General features: G+C 43.1%; 1 protein-coding gene across 2 annotated transcripts in view; it reads left to right on the top strand.

Annotated features, from left to right (window-relative positions):
• CBLN4 (cerebellin 4 precursor) overlaps nucleotides 1-18,739 on the top strand; it is a 33,614-nt gene extending 14,875 nt beyond the window's left edge. The window contains exons 3-4 of one of the 2 annotated variants that reach the window (XM_048498805.1): nucleotides 17,212-17,347; nucleotides 17,438-18,739. In XM_048498805.1, the coding sequence (XP_048354762.1) occupies nucleotides 17,212-17,347; nucleotides 17,438-17,580 (279 nt within the window). In that variant the 3' untranslated portion in view covers nucleotides 17,581-18,739. Of the gene's footprint in view, nucleotides 1-17,211 lie in introns of both variants that reach the window. The other variant, XM_048498806.1, reaches the window with a different exon arrangement.
• The last annotated feature ends 338 nt before the right edge of the window (nucleotides 18,740-19,077 follow it).

The raw sequence follows: 19,077 nt of genomic DNA, 5'->3' as shown, positions 1-19,077 counted from the left end.
GGGCGCTACACCACTGCATCCAAGTACTAACTTAGGCTGACCCTGCTTAGCTTTTGAGATCTGATGAGATCAGCCTCATTTGGGCTATCCAAGTCAGGACAGGCCAGTATTACCAGGCCTCTTATAATACAACATCCATTATAGCCTAAGCCTCTTATAATACAACATCCATTATAAGACATTTCTTGTCTTACAATGGATGTTGTATTATAAGAGGCTTAGGCTATAATGGATGTTGTATTACAAGGGGCCTGGTAATACTGGCCTGTCCTGACTTGAAGACATTTCTTGTCTTCATATTCACATGATAAAAACAGTCTTGTGAGGACAACCACACATTGTAAGACTGTTAGATTCACATTGAGCAACACCTTAGAGACCAGCAAGATAATCAGGATATAACCTTTCAAAAGTCAAAGCTTGGTCTGGTATGAGTAGGAATGGGGATCTGAGTCTTTATTTCCAGTCAGAGGCCCCTTCCGCACATGCAAAACAATGCATTTTCAAACCACTTTCACAACTGTTTGCAAGTGGATCTTGCTATTCCGCACAGCTTCAAAGAGCACTGAAAGCAGTTTGAAAGTGCATTATTCTGCATGTGCGGAATGAGCCAGAGAGTGGGGAAGGTACTGTGAAGAATGTAAAGGGTGCAGAGGGACAACGCATATTGTGAATAAGCTCAAGTTTAGCGAAATTTCCCCTTGAAAACAATGCTCTGGACCCTTTCCCATCTTGGATGCTAAAATCAAGTAAGGAAAGACTCTGTGCTACTAAGGATCTAAGAGTGGCAGTCTTCAGACAAAGACAAGCATCTACTACTCATGTCCCTGACCGTTCTGAATATTGTTATAGTGGTAAAGCCTCTTGTTTTAGTTTGGATGGGGAAAATGAGGTAGATGTCATGCACTTGCAATGAATATTGTTGGCACAGCTTAGATATGAGCACAACAGTGTGATCTGTATTTCCCTGTAGTTCAGCCCCACACTACTCTACTAAAGTCATATGATGGGACTTCGGCATTCTCCTTAGCCATATTGAGACATTACCAGGTTGACAGAGAGCGGATTCTCTAAGGAATGCCACCTTTCCTCTAAGGAATGCCACCTTTCCATAGCTTGAAATTGGGCTGTGCCATAGAATTCCTTTCCTTCTAGTGGCTTGGGATGTATAAGTAATGAAAAGCAGCCTTCAAGGATGCAAGCATGACTGTGTGTCACCGAAGAGATATTAACACCCTCCCGTTTGCCTTCTCAAAGCCATCCTGATACCAACAACTATATTTGATTCTTCTTCAATTTATAGCCCATCTTCCTCACTGAGATTCAAGGCAGACGAGAGCATTTTTTAAAAGTGCAATCATAGACTGTAAGCCATACAATGAACAGTGCAATCAGACTGGGTTTACAGAATGAGAGGACAGAGCAAACAGCAGACCTCTTAGGCAAGGCATCATGTAATCACAAAGGGAAAAGACAATGGAAGAGAAGCAAGATGATAGCTAAAATAATCACTGAGTAGACCGTGATCCTATTTCATTATAAAGGCACCCTTCTGGCCTGTTTTATTTGATGATAGACTTAATCCCTTTATTAAAATGCCCTCAATATGTATGGGTGTGAAGGCTGGGCAATGAAGAAAGCTGACAGGAAGAAAGTAGAATCCTTTGAAATTTAGTGTTGGAAAAGTGCTATGGATACTGTAGATTACCCCTCCCCAAATGAACAAACAAACATACAAATGAAAATAAGTGGGTTCCAGATCAAATCAAGCCTGAGCTGCCCCTAGTCCTAGTGGTTAAACTGACTAAACTGGTGCTGTTATATATTAGTGACATAATGAAAAGACCAGAGTCCCTGGAAAAGGCTAAAATGAAGGGGAAGGTTGAAGGCCGCAGGAAAAGACCCAACATGCGATGGATTGACTCGATAAAGGAGGCAATGGGCCTCAAACTACAAGACCTGAGCAAGGCTGTTAAAACTGGATGTTTTGGAGGACATTGATTCATAGGCTGTTTCCACACAGCCAGAGGCAGCGGCTTCCCACCGGCTTTGATGAAGCCAGTGGAGCTTCGAGACCATTCGCATGGTCCCATGCGGGCAGTCCCGACAACGCTGCTGCCCGCAGGGGTGGCTCCACACAGAGCCGCCCAGGGTGTCTACGAGGGACTTACCTTGCATTCCTCTGCAGCTCCGGGCAGCTGGGAAGACATGCCCATGCTGCCCTCTGACCCTTGGGGGTCACAGGGCAGCATGGGTGTGTCATTCCAGCTGCCAGCGTGAGAGTCATTCTAACCGCCTCAGACAGCTGTTCCGAAAGGTGCTCCTGGTCCACCTTGTGGAATGGCCTGCCTGAGGAGGTCAGGAAGGCTCCTGCGCTTCGAGGGTTTCACCTGGAGGTTTCCCACCCATACCACAAAAGACATGGAGTTCCATTCGCTTATAGTGATGAAGCAGCCTTGTACTGCATTGGACCATTTATTTGTCTATTCAGATAATTCTGCAGCTCGCCAGGGTGTCAGGCAAAAGCCTTCCATAGCACCTGTTACTTTATTCTCTCAAGCAGATATGTCAGGGATCAAGCGTGGAACCTTCTGCATGCAAAACAGATGCTCTGCTACTGAGCGACAGTCCTCTTTGCTTCTCTGAGGAGAAAAGCAGGTTGGGCAGGGCAGTTTTTGATGTGGAAAAAAAGAAAAAGATCATGAGAAAAGGGAAGAACAGTTTCTCTTCATCCATTTTCTTCTGCTCAGACTGTTTTTTTTAATGAAGTGGAGGAAGAAGATAGTTTGGAAGAAGAGTTTAGATTTATACCCCACCTTTGCCTCCTGTAAGGAGACTCAAGATGGCTTATAAGCAGTGGTGGGATTCAAATAATTTAACAACCGGTTCCAGTGGTGGGATTCAAATGATATAACAACTGGTTGTTTAAAAGCACCATTTTAACAACCGGTTCTGCCGAAGTGGTGCAAACCTGCTGAATCCCACCACTGCTTACAAGCCCTTCCTCTCCCCACAACAGACACCTTGTGAGGTAGGTGGGGCTAAGAGTGTTCTGAAAAACCATGACTAGCCCAAGCTAGCCCAGCAGGAATGTAGGGGTGAGGAAACACATCTGGTTCACCAGATAAGCCTCTGCCACTCAGGTGGAGGAGTGGGGAATAAAACCCGGTTCTCCAGATTAGAATCCACCTGCTCTTAACCATTACACCACGCTGGACAGTCACATGGAACTCTGTGTAATATCTCACAAATGCAGAGAGGTCCGTTAAACGTAGGCAGAAAAGTGGGTCTCTTCTTCCTCCAAATGAGCGTTTGCTGAGGGGAGAAATCTGCATTTAAAATTCATCATAGGAAAAACTTAAAGATGACCAGTGTCCCCACAACCGCTGTTGCAGGGAAAAGTGCTCTTCTTGGCCCCAATGGTAGGGAATTCATGTAGAAAGCTTTGCAAGATGAATTGAGAAGGGAGCTGTCTCATGCAGCAACCCAAGTAGCACAAACTAGCCTTGGAAACTGAGCAGGGTCAGCCATTGTTAGTACTTGGATGAGAGACCATCAAGGAAGACAAGGGCTGCTATGCAGAGACAGGCCATGGCAAACCACCTTATAATGTCTCTTGCCTTCAAAATCCCATAAGGGGCAATCATAGGTCAATTGCAGCTTGACACCACTTTATTATTGTTGTGTCACGCACTTCAATAGCTCGATCTGCAAATAACGGCAAATGTTCAAGTCACGGTCATTTTTACACTTGAAAGGTGATTTTACACAACTGAAGAAATTTCTACTCAGCATGCTCTAATGGATCACCATGGATTTATTTCCCCCTCCTTCCCCCCACAACCCAACACAGATCTTTGATGAGTTTTAAATTTTGTTTTCCAAAACCCTCGGGAAATAGCTCTTTTTCTGCAGATTCTTTCTCATATGACTGATCTCTTCTTTCACCTGCGGTTGCTTTTCCCAATAAAAAGGAGTCTTGTTTCACAGACCTGAGGCTGTTTCGTCCTCCCCACCCCCAAGAGTGAATGAAGGACTGGCTGTTTTTTTTAAGGTCATCTTGTGCTGCGAAAAAAAGGTTGGCATTCTGTCAATAGATGCTGCTATAATGCCGTTAGGTGTGCAGAGTTCATTATGGAGATGCCACGTGATGGAATGCAAAATGATACAGTTCTGAGACACCGGGGAAAAGAAGTACCTGGTTTGATGTATCATCTGCCCTCTGACTTCTGGTTTCAAGTTCAATCAATGCTTCTTTATTTAGAGGATCTCAGCAGCAGGGGTTATGTGAGGCCATTCTCAACTTTAGAGAATACAGAGCAGTTGCCAATCAGGGCAGGAAACGGGGGGCTATGTTGACCAGTGGTTCAGCTCATGATAAGATAGTATCATATGTTGATAAGTAGGCATAAAATGATCTTTCCTGTTGTTTAAGGAGAATGGTCATAGCTGAGCAATAGTTCTTTTATTTGTTTGCTTGTTTTTGCAGTCAAGTCACAGTTGACTTTGGGTGATCCCATAGGGTTTTTAAGGTAAGACATATTTCGAGATAGTTTGCCCTTTTTCCCATCTGTGTAGTAACCCTGGATTTCCTTGGTGGTCTCCCATTCAAATAATAAGCAGGCCCAATCCTGTTCAGATCTGACAAGACCAGGCTAGCCTAGGCTATGTATATCAGGGCTTATGGACCATATACTTGAGCTTATGAACTCTGGCCATGCCTATCATACTATTTCTCCATGGCTCATTCCGCACATGCAGAATAATGCACTTTCAAACCGCTTTCAGTGCTCTTTGAACCTTTGCGGAATAGCAAAATCCACTTGCGAACAGTTGTGAAAGCGGTTTGAAAACGCATTATTTTGCGTGTGCGGAAGGGGCCCAAGAAACACAGAATGCCATACATGGTTCTTCCGTCCTCCATTTTTTCTTCACAGCAACCCTTGAGAAAGAATGCCCAGCCCAAAGTCACAAAATGAGCTTCAGGGCAGAATAAGGGTTTCAACTCAGACTCCCAGGTAATAGTCCTCCTCTCTCTCTCTCTCTCTCTCTCTCTCTCTCTCTCTCTCTCTCTCCCTCTCTCTCTCTCTCTCTCTCTCTCTCTCTCTCATTTGAAAGTTGAGCCGTGCTGAATTTTTCAAAGTTTTCTGAAGTTTGGTGTGATGTCACTAATGTACCCAATCAGATTTGGCTTGGTAATGATGTCACTGCAGACAAGCTGAATTATCCAGAATGAAGGCTTGGCTAATGTGCTTAGTTTGCCCTCAAGGGATTGTTACAAAGCCAACTCTGATGGGCTATATGAATCACATTGTTTCTAGGAAACAGAAGGCTTTCTTTTTTTTAAAAAAAACCCTCATTATGCCGAAACAGCAACTGAGGGTAGCTGTAAGCAGACTAAAATAAGTATCAGAGAAGGCAATTTTGCAGCATGGGATTGCCAAAGGAAGTAAGGTGACATGTGGACTAGGATATATGAAATCCCCCTCCAGTTGATTCACTAGGAAAGGCGCTCATGTCCCAAGAGAAGAAAATGTCTGCGCAATGTGCCACCATCTGCTGGTTTCAGTTTAGTGCTGTGTCAACCTTCTTCTTTGATTCTTAACAGTCGGGGGCTTCATTTTTAATCCACTGGAGTTCTCATATTTTATAAGCAGCAGTAGGGATAAGCATGTGGTAAATTCAAATACTTCCCCCTGCTGAAAAAAATACCTTATCAGTATACAGGGGGAGGGTTTTCACCCCCCACAACAGGTGTCAATAAGAGGAGCAAAAAAAATAGGATCCTCCCAAATGCCAATTTTAGGACCCATTCAGTCTGATTGCCAAGAAAGAAAGAAAGAAAGAAAGAAAGAAAGAAAGAAAGAAAGAAAGAAAGAAAGAAAGAAAGAAAGAAAGAAAGAAAGAAAGAAAACAAACCCCTCTCTTCTCTCCCTCATTTATCTGCAGCCTGGCCTGGTCCAGTGTTGAACTGTGCCTGCTGCCTCCAAAAAGGCAGAGCCCACAGTTCATTGCTAGACACCGCCAGATCAAGTCTACAGTTTAATGCAATCAGGCTGATCAGGTCCCAGTTTAAACTGCAGACTTTTGAGGCAGAGCCCACAGCTTAAAAATGGGACCTGGTCCGGCCAAGCATGCATTAGAAGCGGCCTCTGCCTGGTGGCTCCAGTGTTCAACTCTGTGCCTGTCTCTGGACTCCACACGGCTCTCAGAGGCAGATGGCAGCATGGGTTCAGCTCTGATCAGCCTGCTGCCTCTCAGATCCACACAGAGTGTAGAGGCAGGTGTATTTTTCAGGTTCCAGTTTTGTTTTCAGTTTAAAAACCCCAAAATGTTCAACCCCTCCCTCCCAAAAAGCTGGTATATAGAATTGGCTTTTTTAAAAAAAAATCTGGATCTAATAAACCTGAACCCACACCCACACACACACACACACCCCACACACACGTTTGCCAACTTCTAAGTAGCAGGATTGCTACTTGATTGACTCCTACCAGAGTCTAAAGGGAGGAAATGCCTCGGGTTGAATCTGAAGTTACATCAGTGTAGAAACTTGATGGAAGTGATTTTTTGTCCCTTCCACTTCCACAATTATTACATTGCATGGAACATTGCATGGATGAAGGAAAAATTAGGGTGATAGCAGTTTCCCCTTCCCCTACTACTTCCCCTTCCCCTACTACTGGGGAAGAAGGAAGCCAAGAAAAATGGTTTCCACATACTGCTGGTACACTAACATAAATCTGGAGCCCATCCCTTCCATGCAAGGTTTTTTGTTTTATGTATTGTCGAAGGCTTTCACGGCCGGAATCACTTGGGTGCTGTGTGGTTTCCGGGCTGTATGGCCGTGTTCTAGCAGCATTCTCTCCTGACGTTTCACCTGCATCTGTGGCTGGCATCTTCAGAGGATCCTCTGAAGATGCCAGCCAAACAGCGTCGGGAAAAGCTAAACCCATACAACTGGCTCCACAACAACCCAATTGTTTTGTTTTGACTTGACAGGTAGATGTAATATTTCTGGAAATTTTGAAGCCATGTGAGGGAAAAACTGTTTTCCAGGGGGGGGGGGTGTGTGCGCGTGCGTGCATGCGTGTGCTTGTGTGCGTGCGCATGCGTGTAGACTGAAAAAAGAGAGTTTTGTGGAAAAGAAAAATATATACAATACTTACCATCCTATCAAAACTGAACTAATTTTTACTACTAATTTTACTAACAAAAATGCATCATTTATAACTTATATAAAATTGCAATATGTGACATCTTTATGGAATTTTAAAGTTATAAACGCCTTCGTTTGTTACATGCAAAACTGTAAATATCCCCAATATCTGAGAGAAAGCTGTAAGCTGATGCATCCCATGGCATTTTAGCACATGTTACCAGAGTGACCCATGCAGGATTGGGAGAACTCTGTTTTTATGACAATGGTGTCTCTACCGATCCTGTCAACCCTTGGGGTGCCTACCACTGCTGTGCCAAATGGGGAACCCATTCTTTGCATTGGCTAGTGTATCCACAAGGACACAGTACAACCTTATCTGGACTTGCCTTCCCCTTGCAAAATACCTGTCAAACACCCTTCCTGAAGGAATTAAGAAAGCACAATAACCCTGCTTTGGAGAGCATTCCCAACTCTAGTCTTGGACTATATACCCCTGCAGAGGCAAAGGACTTGTTAAAGTGTTTGCCTCAAGTATTCCTGCCAAGTGTTGTATTAACCCAAGAACTTCTTCCAATGACTAATCTCTCTTACAACCACCTCATTTACATTGATATTCTTATAGAAACTGTATTTTCATCAGTTTCCTCCTATCTTCAGGCATTCCCAAGCTCGGCTCATCAAGATAATGCCTAAACCATTAACTTAACGACTTAACCATTAAGTTTGATGTCTGTCTCTGGAAAGGCAGCAATCCTCTTTGTCCTGGGAAAATACAGGTCACTCTGCATAACATTGAAGGTCTCTTTTTCCCTTTAAGAAGCCCCCTCTCCCAGCAACCAGTGCCCAGTACTTCTGAGCCTGCCTTGGAGTTCAGTTGTTGCTGTGTGCCACCTGCTTTCTACCCTGCTTCCTTGGAGCCCAATGCAAGTCACTGGACTCTGCTTCACAGACCCAAAGCCACTGCAGGATCTGGTACAGTATCACCTGTAAGATTTCCCCCAATTCCTCTGCTATCCCCTCAACATTGCTTATATCCTAGGACCGTGTGTGTGTTCTGCTGATTTGACTATTATGTGCTTGTGTACCCCATTATCCCTAAATGAATTTGTTAAATTTCATTTTGCTCTCCTGAGGAATTTCTTGCAAAAGCTGATCTGAGTATACATAGGTAGCAAAGACCCTGAGCTTGCCCAACCTTTTGCTAAGCCAAGAATCTGCTCTAGCTAATTCCCCACTCTAAAAGGGACAGACCCCCACTGTTTCAAGTAACAATGTACTTTAATTTTCCCTACCTGGTTAGAGACAACTCAGTTCTCCCTGAAACTTTGAAAGCTTTTCTCTGAGACTTTAGTGTAGTTTCTGTCCTACCTCTTTCTGCAAGTTAGGGTAATGAGCTACTTTTTATCTGTGAGGTATGTGCATCACAGTGGGTTGAGGAAGAGGTCAAAAGTTCCATCCCAAATCAGGTCCAGAAGATCACAGAAGGAAATAAACAGTTGAAAAGTGAAAGATGTATATGATCTGAAGAAAATCCACCAGTTGGAAATGAGAGCCCTGCGGGCTCCCTTCATGAAGATGAGATATGCCTCGAGGTACAGAAATGGATCTTGGATTTAAAAAGCATTTCATTCATTCTGAAGAGGAAATATCAGATGAGCTTTTTCAGTATTTCCCCAAATTTCTAGTGTTTCCATTAGAAAAGCAAAAAAACAAACGGTCTTGGGCGTAAAAATGGGGAAAAAAACCCTTTAAAATTTCTTTCTACCCCCACTCTGGGCTTTTGTATCTCTAGTGACAAGTCTGAAAATCAGAATTTCAGTGTAAATCAGACAGGGATACTAAGGAGAGTAAAGTGGACTACTCTAGAGTAATTTTGAATGTTTTCCCCATACAAAATATGCCCAACAATTAGAAAACTATCATATAAGATGGGCAGCACAATCTGGTGAGGGGGGTGTCCCCCTCTACATGGGTACAGACTTTCACCAGTGTAAACGTCCTCTCTGGGGCACATATGCCAGTGGAGGGACAAAACTGTGGGTGCCCAGCTACTGCGGCACCCTGCGATGCTTGGCTGTGATACCTGACTTTGCACGTGTGCTGCCCACTGCTCCCAGCTACCTTAGTCATCCTCCAAGTCCCTTTTGGCCCCCATTCACCATCAGAGCAGCCGGCGGAGAAGCACCACAAGTGGGCAGAATGGCGCGGCAGCAGCACTGTCCCTGTTCGTCTCAGTTCTGGATTGAGCTGTCAAGGTTTTAGCCCCTACCCCTTGCTTTCTGTTCTCGCTTTATTAGGTGGAAGTTAAATCTGAGAAGTAATTTAAAAAAATTCTTCAGCAGTTCTTTCGAACTCATTCTGTTAAATGTTCAGGTCAGGTCTGTCCCTGGATTTACTGTGTAGTATCATCTGTGTTTCATTGTAGGTCATTACCTTATTTCCTTGTTTATTCTTATGATTTCCTCCTTCCAAACACAGAAATGCAAGTGCATGTGCAAACTGTAACATCTTTTAGTAACATCATTATTCACTCAACCCAATCACCATGCGACCACAGACAGCTATTAAGAAACCACCACAAAGATGTCCATCAGCAGACATCCAGAGTTTTTCATTTAGTGTTATTTCAGTTAATAATGTTTTGTTTCAGGACCTGCTATTTCCAGTTCATAGGACAATGATTTCAATTTCGATTCTATTAGATCATTTTTAGTTTTGAATCTCCAGCTACCTTTTGGATGTTTTCACCATTAGACTGAAATGGCATTTTACTAAGTAATCTGTTGTTCTCGCTATAAATTGGGTCACTTCCCAGGTCACCCATGAGCAAGTTATATATCCTAGGTCCCTTGTTGTGAACTTGATCCTAGCCTCAGCTTCCTGATTTTCATTTGTTAGTTCCACATTAAAAAAATCCATCTTCCTTTTTTGAGGGAAAGATTTATACTCCGAGTTGCAAAGAAGGAGTAGGAGGGGAGTTACTAAAAGGAGAGGTCAGAAGGTTCACATTCCCAGGATAACATGTGTGACATTATTTTGCAGAACATAGTTTCTGATTGCCTTGGGAATGGAACAAAGTCCACCTATACCTCAGAACAGTGCTTGGTTATTTATTTTTATTTATTAATTAGATTTTTATACCGCCCCATCCCCAAGGGGCTCTGGGCGGTGTACAACATAAAATCTTGATACAATTATAAATATCATTTCTAAAACCTTTAAAAACAGCAATAAAAATAATAGTAGAGGTGTCCGCTAAAACCCCATTTTCAAAATCCTCCCTAAAAGGGAGAGATGGCGAGTCCCATGGGATGAAAAGGGCCTGGATGTAAGGGCCAAAGTGGGGGGGGGGCACCTTCAGCGGCTGGTCTCTCCAAAGGCCCGGCGGAACAACTCCGTCTTACAGGCCCTGCGGAACTCGCTAAGATACCGCAGGGCCTGGACAGCTGGAGGAAGAGTGTTCCACCAGGCCGGGGCCAGAGCCGTAAAGGCCCTGGCCCGTGTGGAGGCCAGCCGCATCATTGAGGGGCCAGGGACCACCAGTAGATTGGCCTCAGCTGAACGGAGAGGCCGTGTAGGGACCTATGAGGTGATACGGTCTTGAAGGATGAGGATAATAACTGGGAATTATATATTTAAATACATACACAAGTACAAAGGAGTGAAAATTGAGAGCTTTTTCATTTAGATTTTTAGAAATCTCCTGAAACTGAAAGTATTAAACTTTTCAAGCTTCAATACAGTTCATGTGAGCTCATTCTTACAACATCAGTGATTTAAAGAATTCACATCACTTTAGTACATTTTCAACTGGCATTTCCTCCAGTTAGCTCATGACTCACTGTCTCACTTGAGAGCCAGTGTGGTGTAGTGGTTAAGAGCAGGTGGACTCTGATCTGGAGAACTGGGCTTGATTCCTCACTTTTCTCCGTGAGCAGCGAACTCTTATCTGGTGAACCAGATTTGCTTCCCACTCCTAAATTCCTGCTTGGTGACCTTGGACTAGTCACAGTTTGTTCAGAACTCTCTCAGAACTCTCTCACCCCACAAGGTGTCTGTTTTAGGGAGAGGAAAAGAAAGGCATTTATAAGCTGCCTTGAGTCTCCTTACAGGACAGAAAGTATAAATCCAAGCTCCTCTTCTTCTGCTTGCTCACTTGCTCACTCATTTCATTTGTACCCCAGTTTTCCCCCTCCCCAAATCTGCATCCCAAACAGCTTCTGTTATTCTTCCCTCTTTTGTCTTATCCTTGCAGCAACCCTGTGGGATATGTTAGGATGAGAGACAGTGAATGGCCCAGGGTCACTCAGTAGGCTTCATGACAGAATAGGGATTTGAATCCAGAGCTCGTAAATCCTAGTAACAGCTCTGTAACTACCACACTAATAGAAGAACTGAAACTACCCAGTTCTTTAGCAGAGAAAAAACAATGCGGCAGAGTTATAAAAAGGAGTTATCCTTTAATAAAGTTATAAGTATAACAAGTCAGGCTACAAAATATCTATACAAAAAAAAGGAAGACAAAATAGTCATGTGCTAAAAAGCACTGGCAAGCAGAGAAGCTTACACAATAAGCAAACAAGGGAAAAAAATACAACAGCACAGCAGCATAAGGAGGAGAGTAAAAGAAGTAAGAAGAAGAGTGGAGGAAAAAGGAAGGAGGGGTCAGGAGCATGGAAAAACTGCACTGCGTCTACCCGTATTGCCCCACTAGGTCCCTCCACTCCTCGGAGGAGAACCTATTGGAGGTTACTGGCCCGAGAGACACCTGGCTGGCCTCTATGAGGGCCAGGGCTTTTACGGCCCTGGCTCCGACCTGGTGGAACAGATTCCCTAAAGAGATCAGGACCCTGAAGTTTTGGCAGGTCTGTAAAATGGACCTGTTCCACTAGGTGTTTGGCCAGCCAGGTTGAAATTGTATATCCCATTTCCATCTAGGCCTCTTGTGGGCATGGAGGCGGGGGGTGGGGGAAGGGTTTTGCGCCATTCACTGTACAAATGCTCATATTTTATAATATTTTTGAGGACAGTTTTATCTTGATTGGTTTTAATAGTTGTATATTATATCATTCAATTATTGTATACTTTTGTTGTCCAAGGAGCCGCGTGGCATAGTGGTTAAGTGCTTGCACTGCCACTCACACGGTCAGGAGTTCGAGCCCCCTGTGGGTCAGATATCCTGGCAGCTGGCTCATGGTCAACTCAGCCATCCATCCATTTCTTGGTCGGTAAATGAGTACCTAGCACATAGCTAGGGGGTAAAGAATAACCGGGGAAAGCAATGGTAAACTACCCCACAAAAGAGGCTTGCCTATGAAATCACTGCTTGCAGTGGTACCCCGGGGTCAGACACGACTGAAGGGGAAACTTTACCTTTTTTTTTTGTCCACCGCTCTGAGCCCTCCAGAGGAGGGTTTATAAGTCTAATGTATTAATGATGATGATGATGAGGAGGAGGAGGAGGAGGAGGAGGAGGAGGACGATGTGAGGCTTGAATTGTAATGAAGGCCAACAACCAGCTAACGATCTGGCAGCTGTGAAATCTACAATAATAATCACCCTCGACCAACTAATTAACTGCCTAGCTGCCCTGCATCAACAAACAGTAACCAAATGGTGCAACTGTCTTGCTCCTGCAATTACTTACAAGAGATGCCAAATATTCTAACACACACCACACTGTTCTACAATTTCTCAGCATTCAGCATCCCCATTGTTGTCATTTGTGTTCTCCCTACTGCCCCCATCTGGTCAGTTTCCAGTTTCAGATGCACTTAATGTAGTATGGATAGGCCTCAGCACAATCCTGTCTGGAGTGACTTCATTTTAAGGTCATTCAAGTCAGTGGCTTGAGTCACTGCTCGTAGGATTGCACTGTTAGTTTCACTCTGTTTAGTCCAGTGGTTCTCAACCTGGGGGTCGGGACCCCTTTGGGGGTCGAACGACCCTTTCACAGGGGTTGCCTAAGACTCTCTGCATCAGTGTTCTCCATCTGTAAAATGGATAAATGTTAGGGTTGGGGGTCACCACAACATGAGGAACTGTATTGAAGAGTCGCGGCATTAGGAAGGTTGAGAACCACTGGTTTAGCCATTTGCTTCTCTGATTCCTTCTTGGCTTAGCTCCCTATAGCTTTGACATTTGGCTTGCCAGAGTTTTGTGCTTTTCATTTGCATCACCAGGTAAGACTTCTACTTTTCTCACTAAGTAGTTACAGCTTTCTTTTCTGAGTAACCACACTGGTGTCTTTTTGGAACCTTTTGTGACATTTCTAATACGAGACATAGGTTTTGTTTGAGCTACTATTCTGCCTTTTTAAATAACTTCCAAGCTCCTAAAAGGAGTTTTGAACTCCACTTCTTTCTAATTTTTTTCATACTGGGCAGCAGGGGGCTCCTCTTTAGAAATAAAATATAACTCTGTTGGACTTTCTGGGCAACTTTCCATTTACATAATACATTAGACTTGGTGGTAGGGCTCTCTTTGCTGATTCTAAGCTGCTCAGCAATGCTTGCATCTTGTTCAGGATCTTCCGGACTGTATAGGATTAAGATGAGAATCACCTCCTTTGTTACTCTTTCCATGACTCAGTGTCCTGAAAGGATACACATTTATTCTTCTGAAAGATGTTGGGAGCTGTCCAACACTGAGTAAAATGCTTCTAAGCTTATTCATGGACCCAAATGTTCATTTATCCAGGCAAGTAAAAAGCAACTGAAGTCATCAGCTATTAGAGGATTTCCTACTTTGCTTGATTTTTCCCCTGTATCTCAAGATCTCAGCTAGGTTTTTTGGGGGGTGTTAATGCTACATCTTCAGCATTATGTGAGTTTTAGGCATGGAGTTTCTTCTTTTTAGTCTTCAATAGGGGTTGCATCAGTCCAAAGTCTTCAATAGGGGTTGCATCAGTCCAAAGCAAACTCCATAAACTAAAACCATGTCAGTAACTTTTATCAGGACCATTCAAAATAGCAATTTTTGTAGGTTTGTGAGTTCTCCAGAACTCTTTATCACAATGGAGCAGTGTGGATTTGATTGAAATCAAATTGATTGAAATCACAATTTCAATCACTATTCCATCAGACGAGATTGAAATATGGCCCAATGGAAAGCTGGCTGTCCTTGATCAGGGACAGAGCCTTTTCAATCCTCACCCCAGCTTGGTGGGACATTCTCTTAAGTAAGACCCAGGCCTTGAAGAACCCATCATGGTTCAGACAGAACTGTTCTGCCAGGTCTATGGTGAAAGGCAGTATTCCATCACAGCTGGGCTCCCTTTCTCTCCTTCCTCCATTTCCTTTTTTCTTGCCTCTTCTTCTCTCCCTTCCCCTTCCCCTTCCCCCCTCTTTTTCTTTAATTCAATCCCCTTAGTTTAGTGGGAGATTAATTTTATGGCGCCTCTGTAATGTATTATTGCAATTTTCATTTGAACCACTAGGCTTTGCAATTCTTTGTTGCAGTGTTTGCATTTTGCACACATGCTTGCCTTACTCATAGCTCAATCCACAGGGGTAGGGTGGGGGGACAGTAGTGGAGGCAGCGTGAGTGGACACTGATGTGAAATACCCTAAATACCCTAGAAATTCGGTAAAATTCGGATTCAGATTTATTTGGGCATAAAATTATCTGTATGCCCGAATAAGATAAATAACATATTCGGATAAACCGGAATATTCGGGTATATCCAAAAAATTCGGGTCCGTTTGATTTTTTTTGTATTTTGGGGTGTCTTTTCACATTTTGCCCGGCAGGGGGTGCATTTTTAAAGCTAGCGGCACCAAAATTTCAGGATATTGTCCGGAGACTGTCTTGATGATATCATCCAAGTTTGGTGAAGTTTAGTTTAGGGGGGCAAAGTTATGAACCCCCTAAGGGGGTGTCTTATCCCCCATTGTTTCCAATGGGAGCTAACAGGAGATGGGGGCTACCCCTTTGAAATAAAATAAATAAAATAAAATAAATAAAAATAAATAATACAGGTGAAGGGGACAGATAAAAAGATAGGTTAGTTGGTGGGTAGGAAGGACAGAAGGAAACAGGCAAAGATGAAGTTATGGGGAATGCCAGGAAGAAAGAAAAATGGGGAATATGAAGGAAAGTGAAGTTTCATTGTGTGTTCCTGCTGTATTGCTAGCCTGGCAAAACCTTGTTTGCCAGAGCCACATATCTGGGACCTGACCAGCAGCTAGCACTGCACAGCTTGGCCAGAATTTTCCAGAGACAGGCTGCTAGGTAGAGGGAAGAATGGAAACCTGAAGATGGAAACCTTAAGATGGTGGTGGGAGGAAAGGGGAAAAGGAGGCAGGAAAAGAGCAGAGTCTAAGGGGGCTTTCAGGGAGGGAAAAGAGGAAATAGTGAAAGAGTGTGGCTACATCATATTTTCAGACATAAAAAGGTTCATACTCTACAAATACTGTTGGCATTATGTTAGGGTTCTTTTCCCCTATACTTTTTATGACTGAGAGTTTTGGAACTACTTAGTCTTCTAGTCCTCAATAAGGGCAGTGCTTGGATAAAATGCTGGAATTAACTACACAGTGGTGAACATACCATCAATTTGCAGTCAACATAGTAGAGTTTGCAAAGCAGGAGATGAACAGATGTGGTTTGCCATTGTCTGCTTCTGAGTAGCAACCCTGAATTTCTTTGGGTGTCTGCCATCCAAATACTGACCTTGCTTATTTTTTAAGTTCAGACAAGGTCAGGTTAGCCTGGAAACATCCAGGCCAGGGCACCAACTCTGTAGGCTTGATGAGAGCAAGTAGGAAACAAGCTTTTTTCAGTAGCATGCATGATTTTTTTTGTTTGCTTGTTGTTTTTCCTTTTCTCTAGCCCTCTCAATAACAAAGTTCTGGAGATCTGGAGCCTACGAAAGTGAAGTCTGTGGGATCAGATAAAGGAAAGGTTGATACATGAGTTGGAAAGAGAGAGGAGGAAAGGCAGAGGATATGGGGGTGCCAGGAGGAGAAAAAGAAGAAACAAAGTATGGAAGAGAATTCAGGGGAAAATGAAATGACCTAAACAAACCCTGGTTGCTATATCTAAAAAAGTTTAGGATTTTTTCCCATGACGTTTTCTTCTTTCTTGACTGACTTAGATGTTTACCTGAATTTGCCAAGTGTAGACAACTGAGGAAGCCAATGGCAAACCACCCCATCAACCTAGGCTGCCTAGTAAACATCATGATGTGAGGTCATCCCAGGGGTCAGTAATGACCCAGTCTCATTGCTTGCACAGGGCATTAGCTTTACCTTTTAGATCTTTGTGCATGCAATAGAATGCTTGTAGCCTTGAGCAAGCACCAGGCAGATAAATTTGGTAACGTTGGAGCAAAAGGGAGCAGGACAAAATGGGTGCTTTGAGAATATTTTTGCAGCTGCAAACGAGCGTTGCCTTGCCATCCTTTCAGGCAATGCTTTCTAAAGTGTTATGGGCATTGTGGGAAGGAGAGAAAATTGTGTCAGGTGCCCAGGCAACAGGGCCAAAGCACTCTTGCTTCATGCTCTCAAATGAGAGGAGTAGGGAATGAAACACTTAAAAATACAAAAAAACCCCACAAACGGCCGGGCGGAGCTTTGGATATGTAATGGGGGGGGGGGTTGAAACCCAGGAACCCCCACCCTTACCTAGGTCCTTGTCTGCCAGCCATGTGGTAGAATGGGGAATTGGATTAGAGTCCAACCCTGTTAACCAGGATACCACGCTGGTCCTCCAAAAGAAATGCTATAAGTTAAATTGGAGGATGAGTGAAGTCGAATTGAGGGCAGAGCCAATCCATCCACAATGAAAACAGCTGAATTGGGAGACAGCCTCTTATCACAAGTACAAGCCCAATGTAGACCTATCATCACTAATATATTTTGCATTGTCTCTTCCTCCCACATGCAAACTAGTTAATTATATATTAGTGCTATTTTTGAAGGGATGTTGAAAAGTCGGTTTGCAGTCTGCAGGCTATATGTGGCTTCTAATGGTCCTTTGCATGGAATTAATTAAAGTCAGATGGGTCACTGGTCACTTGAGCTTCCTCAGTGTTTTTATTCTTGCAGGTGAACTTGATGCTAAATGGGAAACCAGTCATTTCTGCATTTGCTGGGGACAAAGATGTCACGCGTGAAGCTGCGACAAACGGAGTTCTACTGTATCTAGACAAGGAAGATAAGGTTTACCTGAAACTGGAGAAAGGTAATCTGGTTGGTGGATGGCAGTATTCAACATTTTCCGGCTTCCTGGTCTTCCCCCTGTAAGATCAATTTCCCTGTGACATTCATCCAGGTGTGGATCGCTCATTGCTTCTGTTCTTTGAAGATCATCTCCTCATCTTTGGGATTGATGTTTTCTTTCTCGTTTTCTCATGGGTGAATATGGATTCAATTTACGGCATTTGGCCTCTCGGAACTGCTCTGAGGTTTCACTGAAAATTTTACGTGTTTGAATACGGTGCATTTGGATCAAGACTGGAAGCAGACAATAAATATCTATGCTTAATGTTACAGAATACAGCAGCCCGCAAGATTTATTCCGAGCCCCTTTCCTGGTCCTACTGGATTTGTGGGGGAAGTGGATAATTATGGTGTTCTTTCTCCCCACCCCCATTATATTTTTTAAAAGACTGGCAACCAGGTCTATGATTTCGGAATCTTTGAGTTCAGTCTTCAATCAAGATTAATACATAACTGCCAAAGAACTGTTCATTGATATACGAGTTATGCCTTTGTTCCTCTTGCGCTCTAAAAAAAAAATTAACATAAATCCATTCCGTTCAGTTGGGAAAAAGAATAGATAATGGTTATTGATAAGCAATTGACTTCACTGCTTCTCTTTGTATAATGGTCTGGATGGTTCACTTAGATGTTTTCCTTCAAATAATCTGCAAGAAGACCACCCTACTGAAAGTGAATAAGTCACAGTTGGATGCTATTTGCACATGGAGGGGATTTATATTCTACTGAAAGTATTTTCTGGTAACGAGAAGAGATTATCCTGCTTTAAAAAAAATAAATTGCTTACCCGGGTTAAATGGGATCATTTTGGCAAACCTCCGCAAAACAGTCTTGCTCTGTAGGAAATTTTACACTTGCTCTTCACCTTTAATTAACATGATTGATAATAACCGCTTTATTAAAAACCAAAGGGAACCATCCCTTAGGCACAGCAAATTCATTAGTCGGAGGCGGAAGCGCTCCCTCTTTTTAATTATGTCCGTTTCTCAAGCCTTCTGTTATGTTTGAGGTGTCATCTGGTTTTGCCTTAACTGCACAAATGTATATAATGATGATAGATATTGTGGGCACAGTCCAGCCAAAGTGAAGCATTTAATGCCCAAACGGAGGGCAGCAGGAGGGATTTCAACTCATGTTTAATTCTTCTGTTGGAGTCAAAGGGACTTTAGGACGTGCTTTGACTTAGGCTGGGGGGGGGGGGGTACCTCATCTGTTTAGCAAATATTCAGTCCAAATAGCCGGTACCTGAATTTGGTGCAATATCTTTTCTGTCTCTTTGTAAAGGCCATATGAATCCATAAATTTATTTATTATGTTGCTGTTACATAATAAAAATTAATATATGTTAGTGTAATTTTTTTTTGTAACCTTTGGGCTTCTGGAAAAAAACATTTTATGATTTTCATTTGAGGTCAGCAGTGTGTTTATTGCAAGGTTGCGAAACTACGACAGGAGGCAGGATGAATTTGCTATAGTCTTATGTTTAAGTATCTTCAAGAAACTAGCATGCAATCAACAAGATTACTAATAATTTACTCTTTTTTGAACGTTTGCTGACTGCTTTATAGCTTTTAATGGTATATGTGCCATGTTGCTCCCATTTTACAAATTAGAAAACTGAAGTAGAAATGTGGGGACTTGGCCTGGACTTGTACAAACAAGAAGTAAAAATGGCAGCAGGATCCTATGTGG

Source organism: Sphaerodactylus townsendi, linkage group LG05, assembly GCF_021028975.2.
Source record: "Sphaerodactylus townsendi isolate TG3544 linkage group LG05, MPM_Stown_v2.3, whole genome shotgun sequence".
NCBI classification, from domain to species: Eukaryota; Metazoa; Chordata; class Lepidosauria; order Squamata; family Sphaerodactylidae; genus Sphaerodactylus; species Sphaerodactylus townsendi.
Note: the sequence above shows the minus strand (reverse complement) of the source record. Positions and strands in the feature narration are given on the sequence as shown.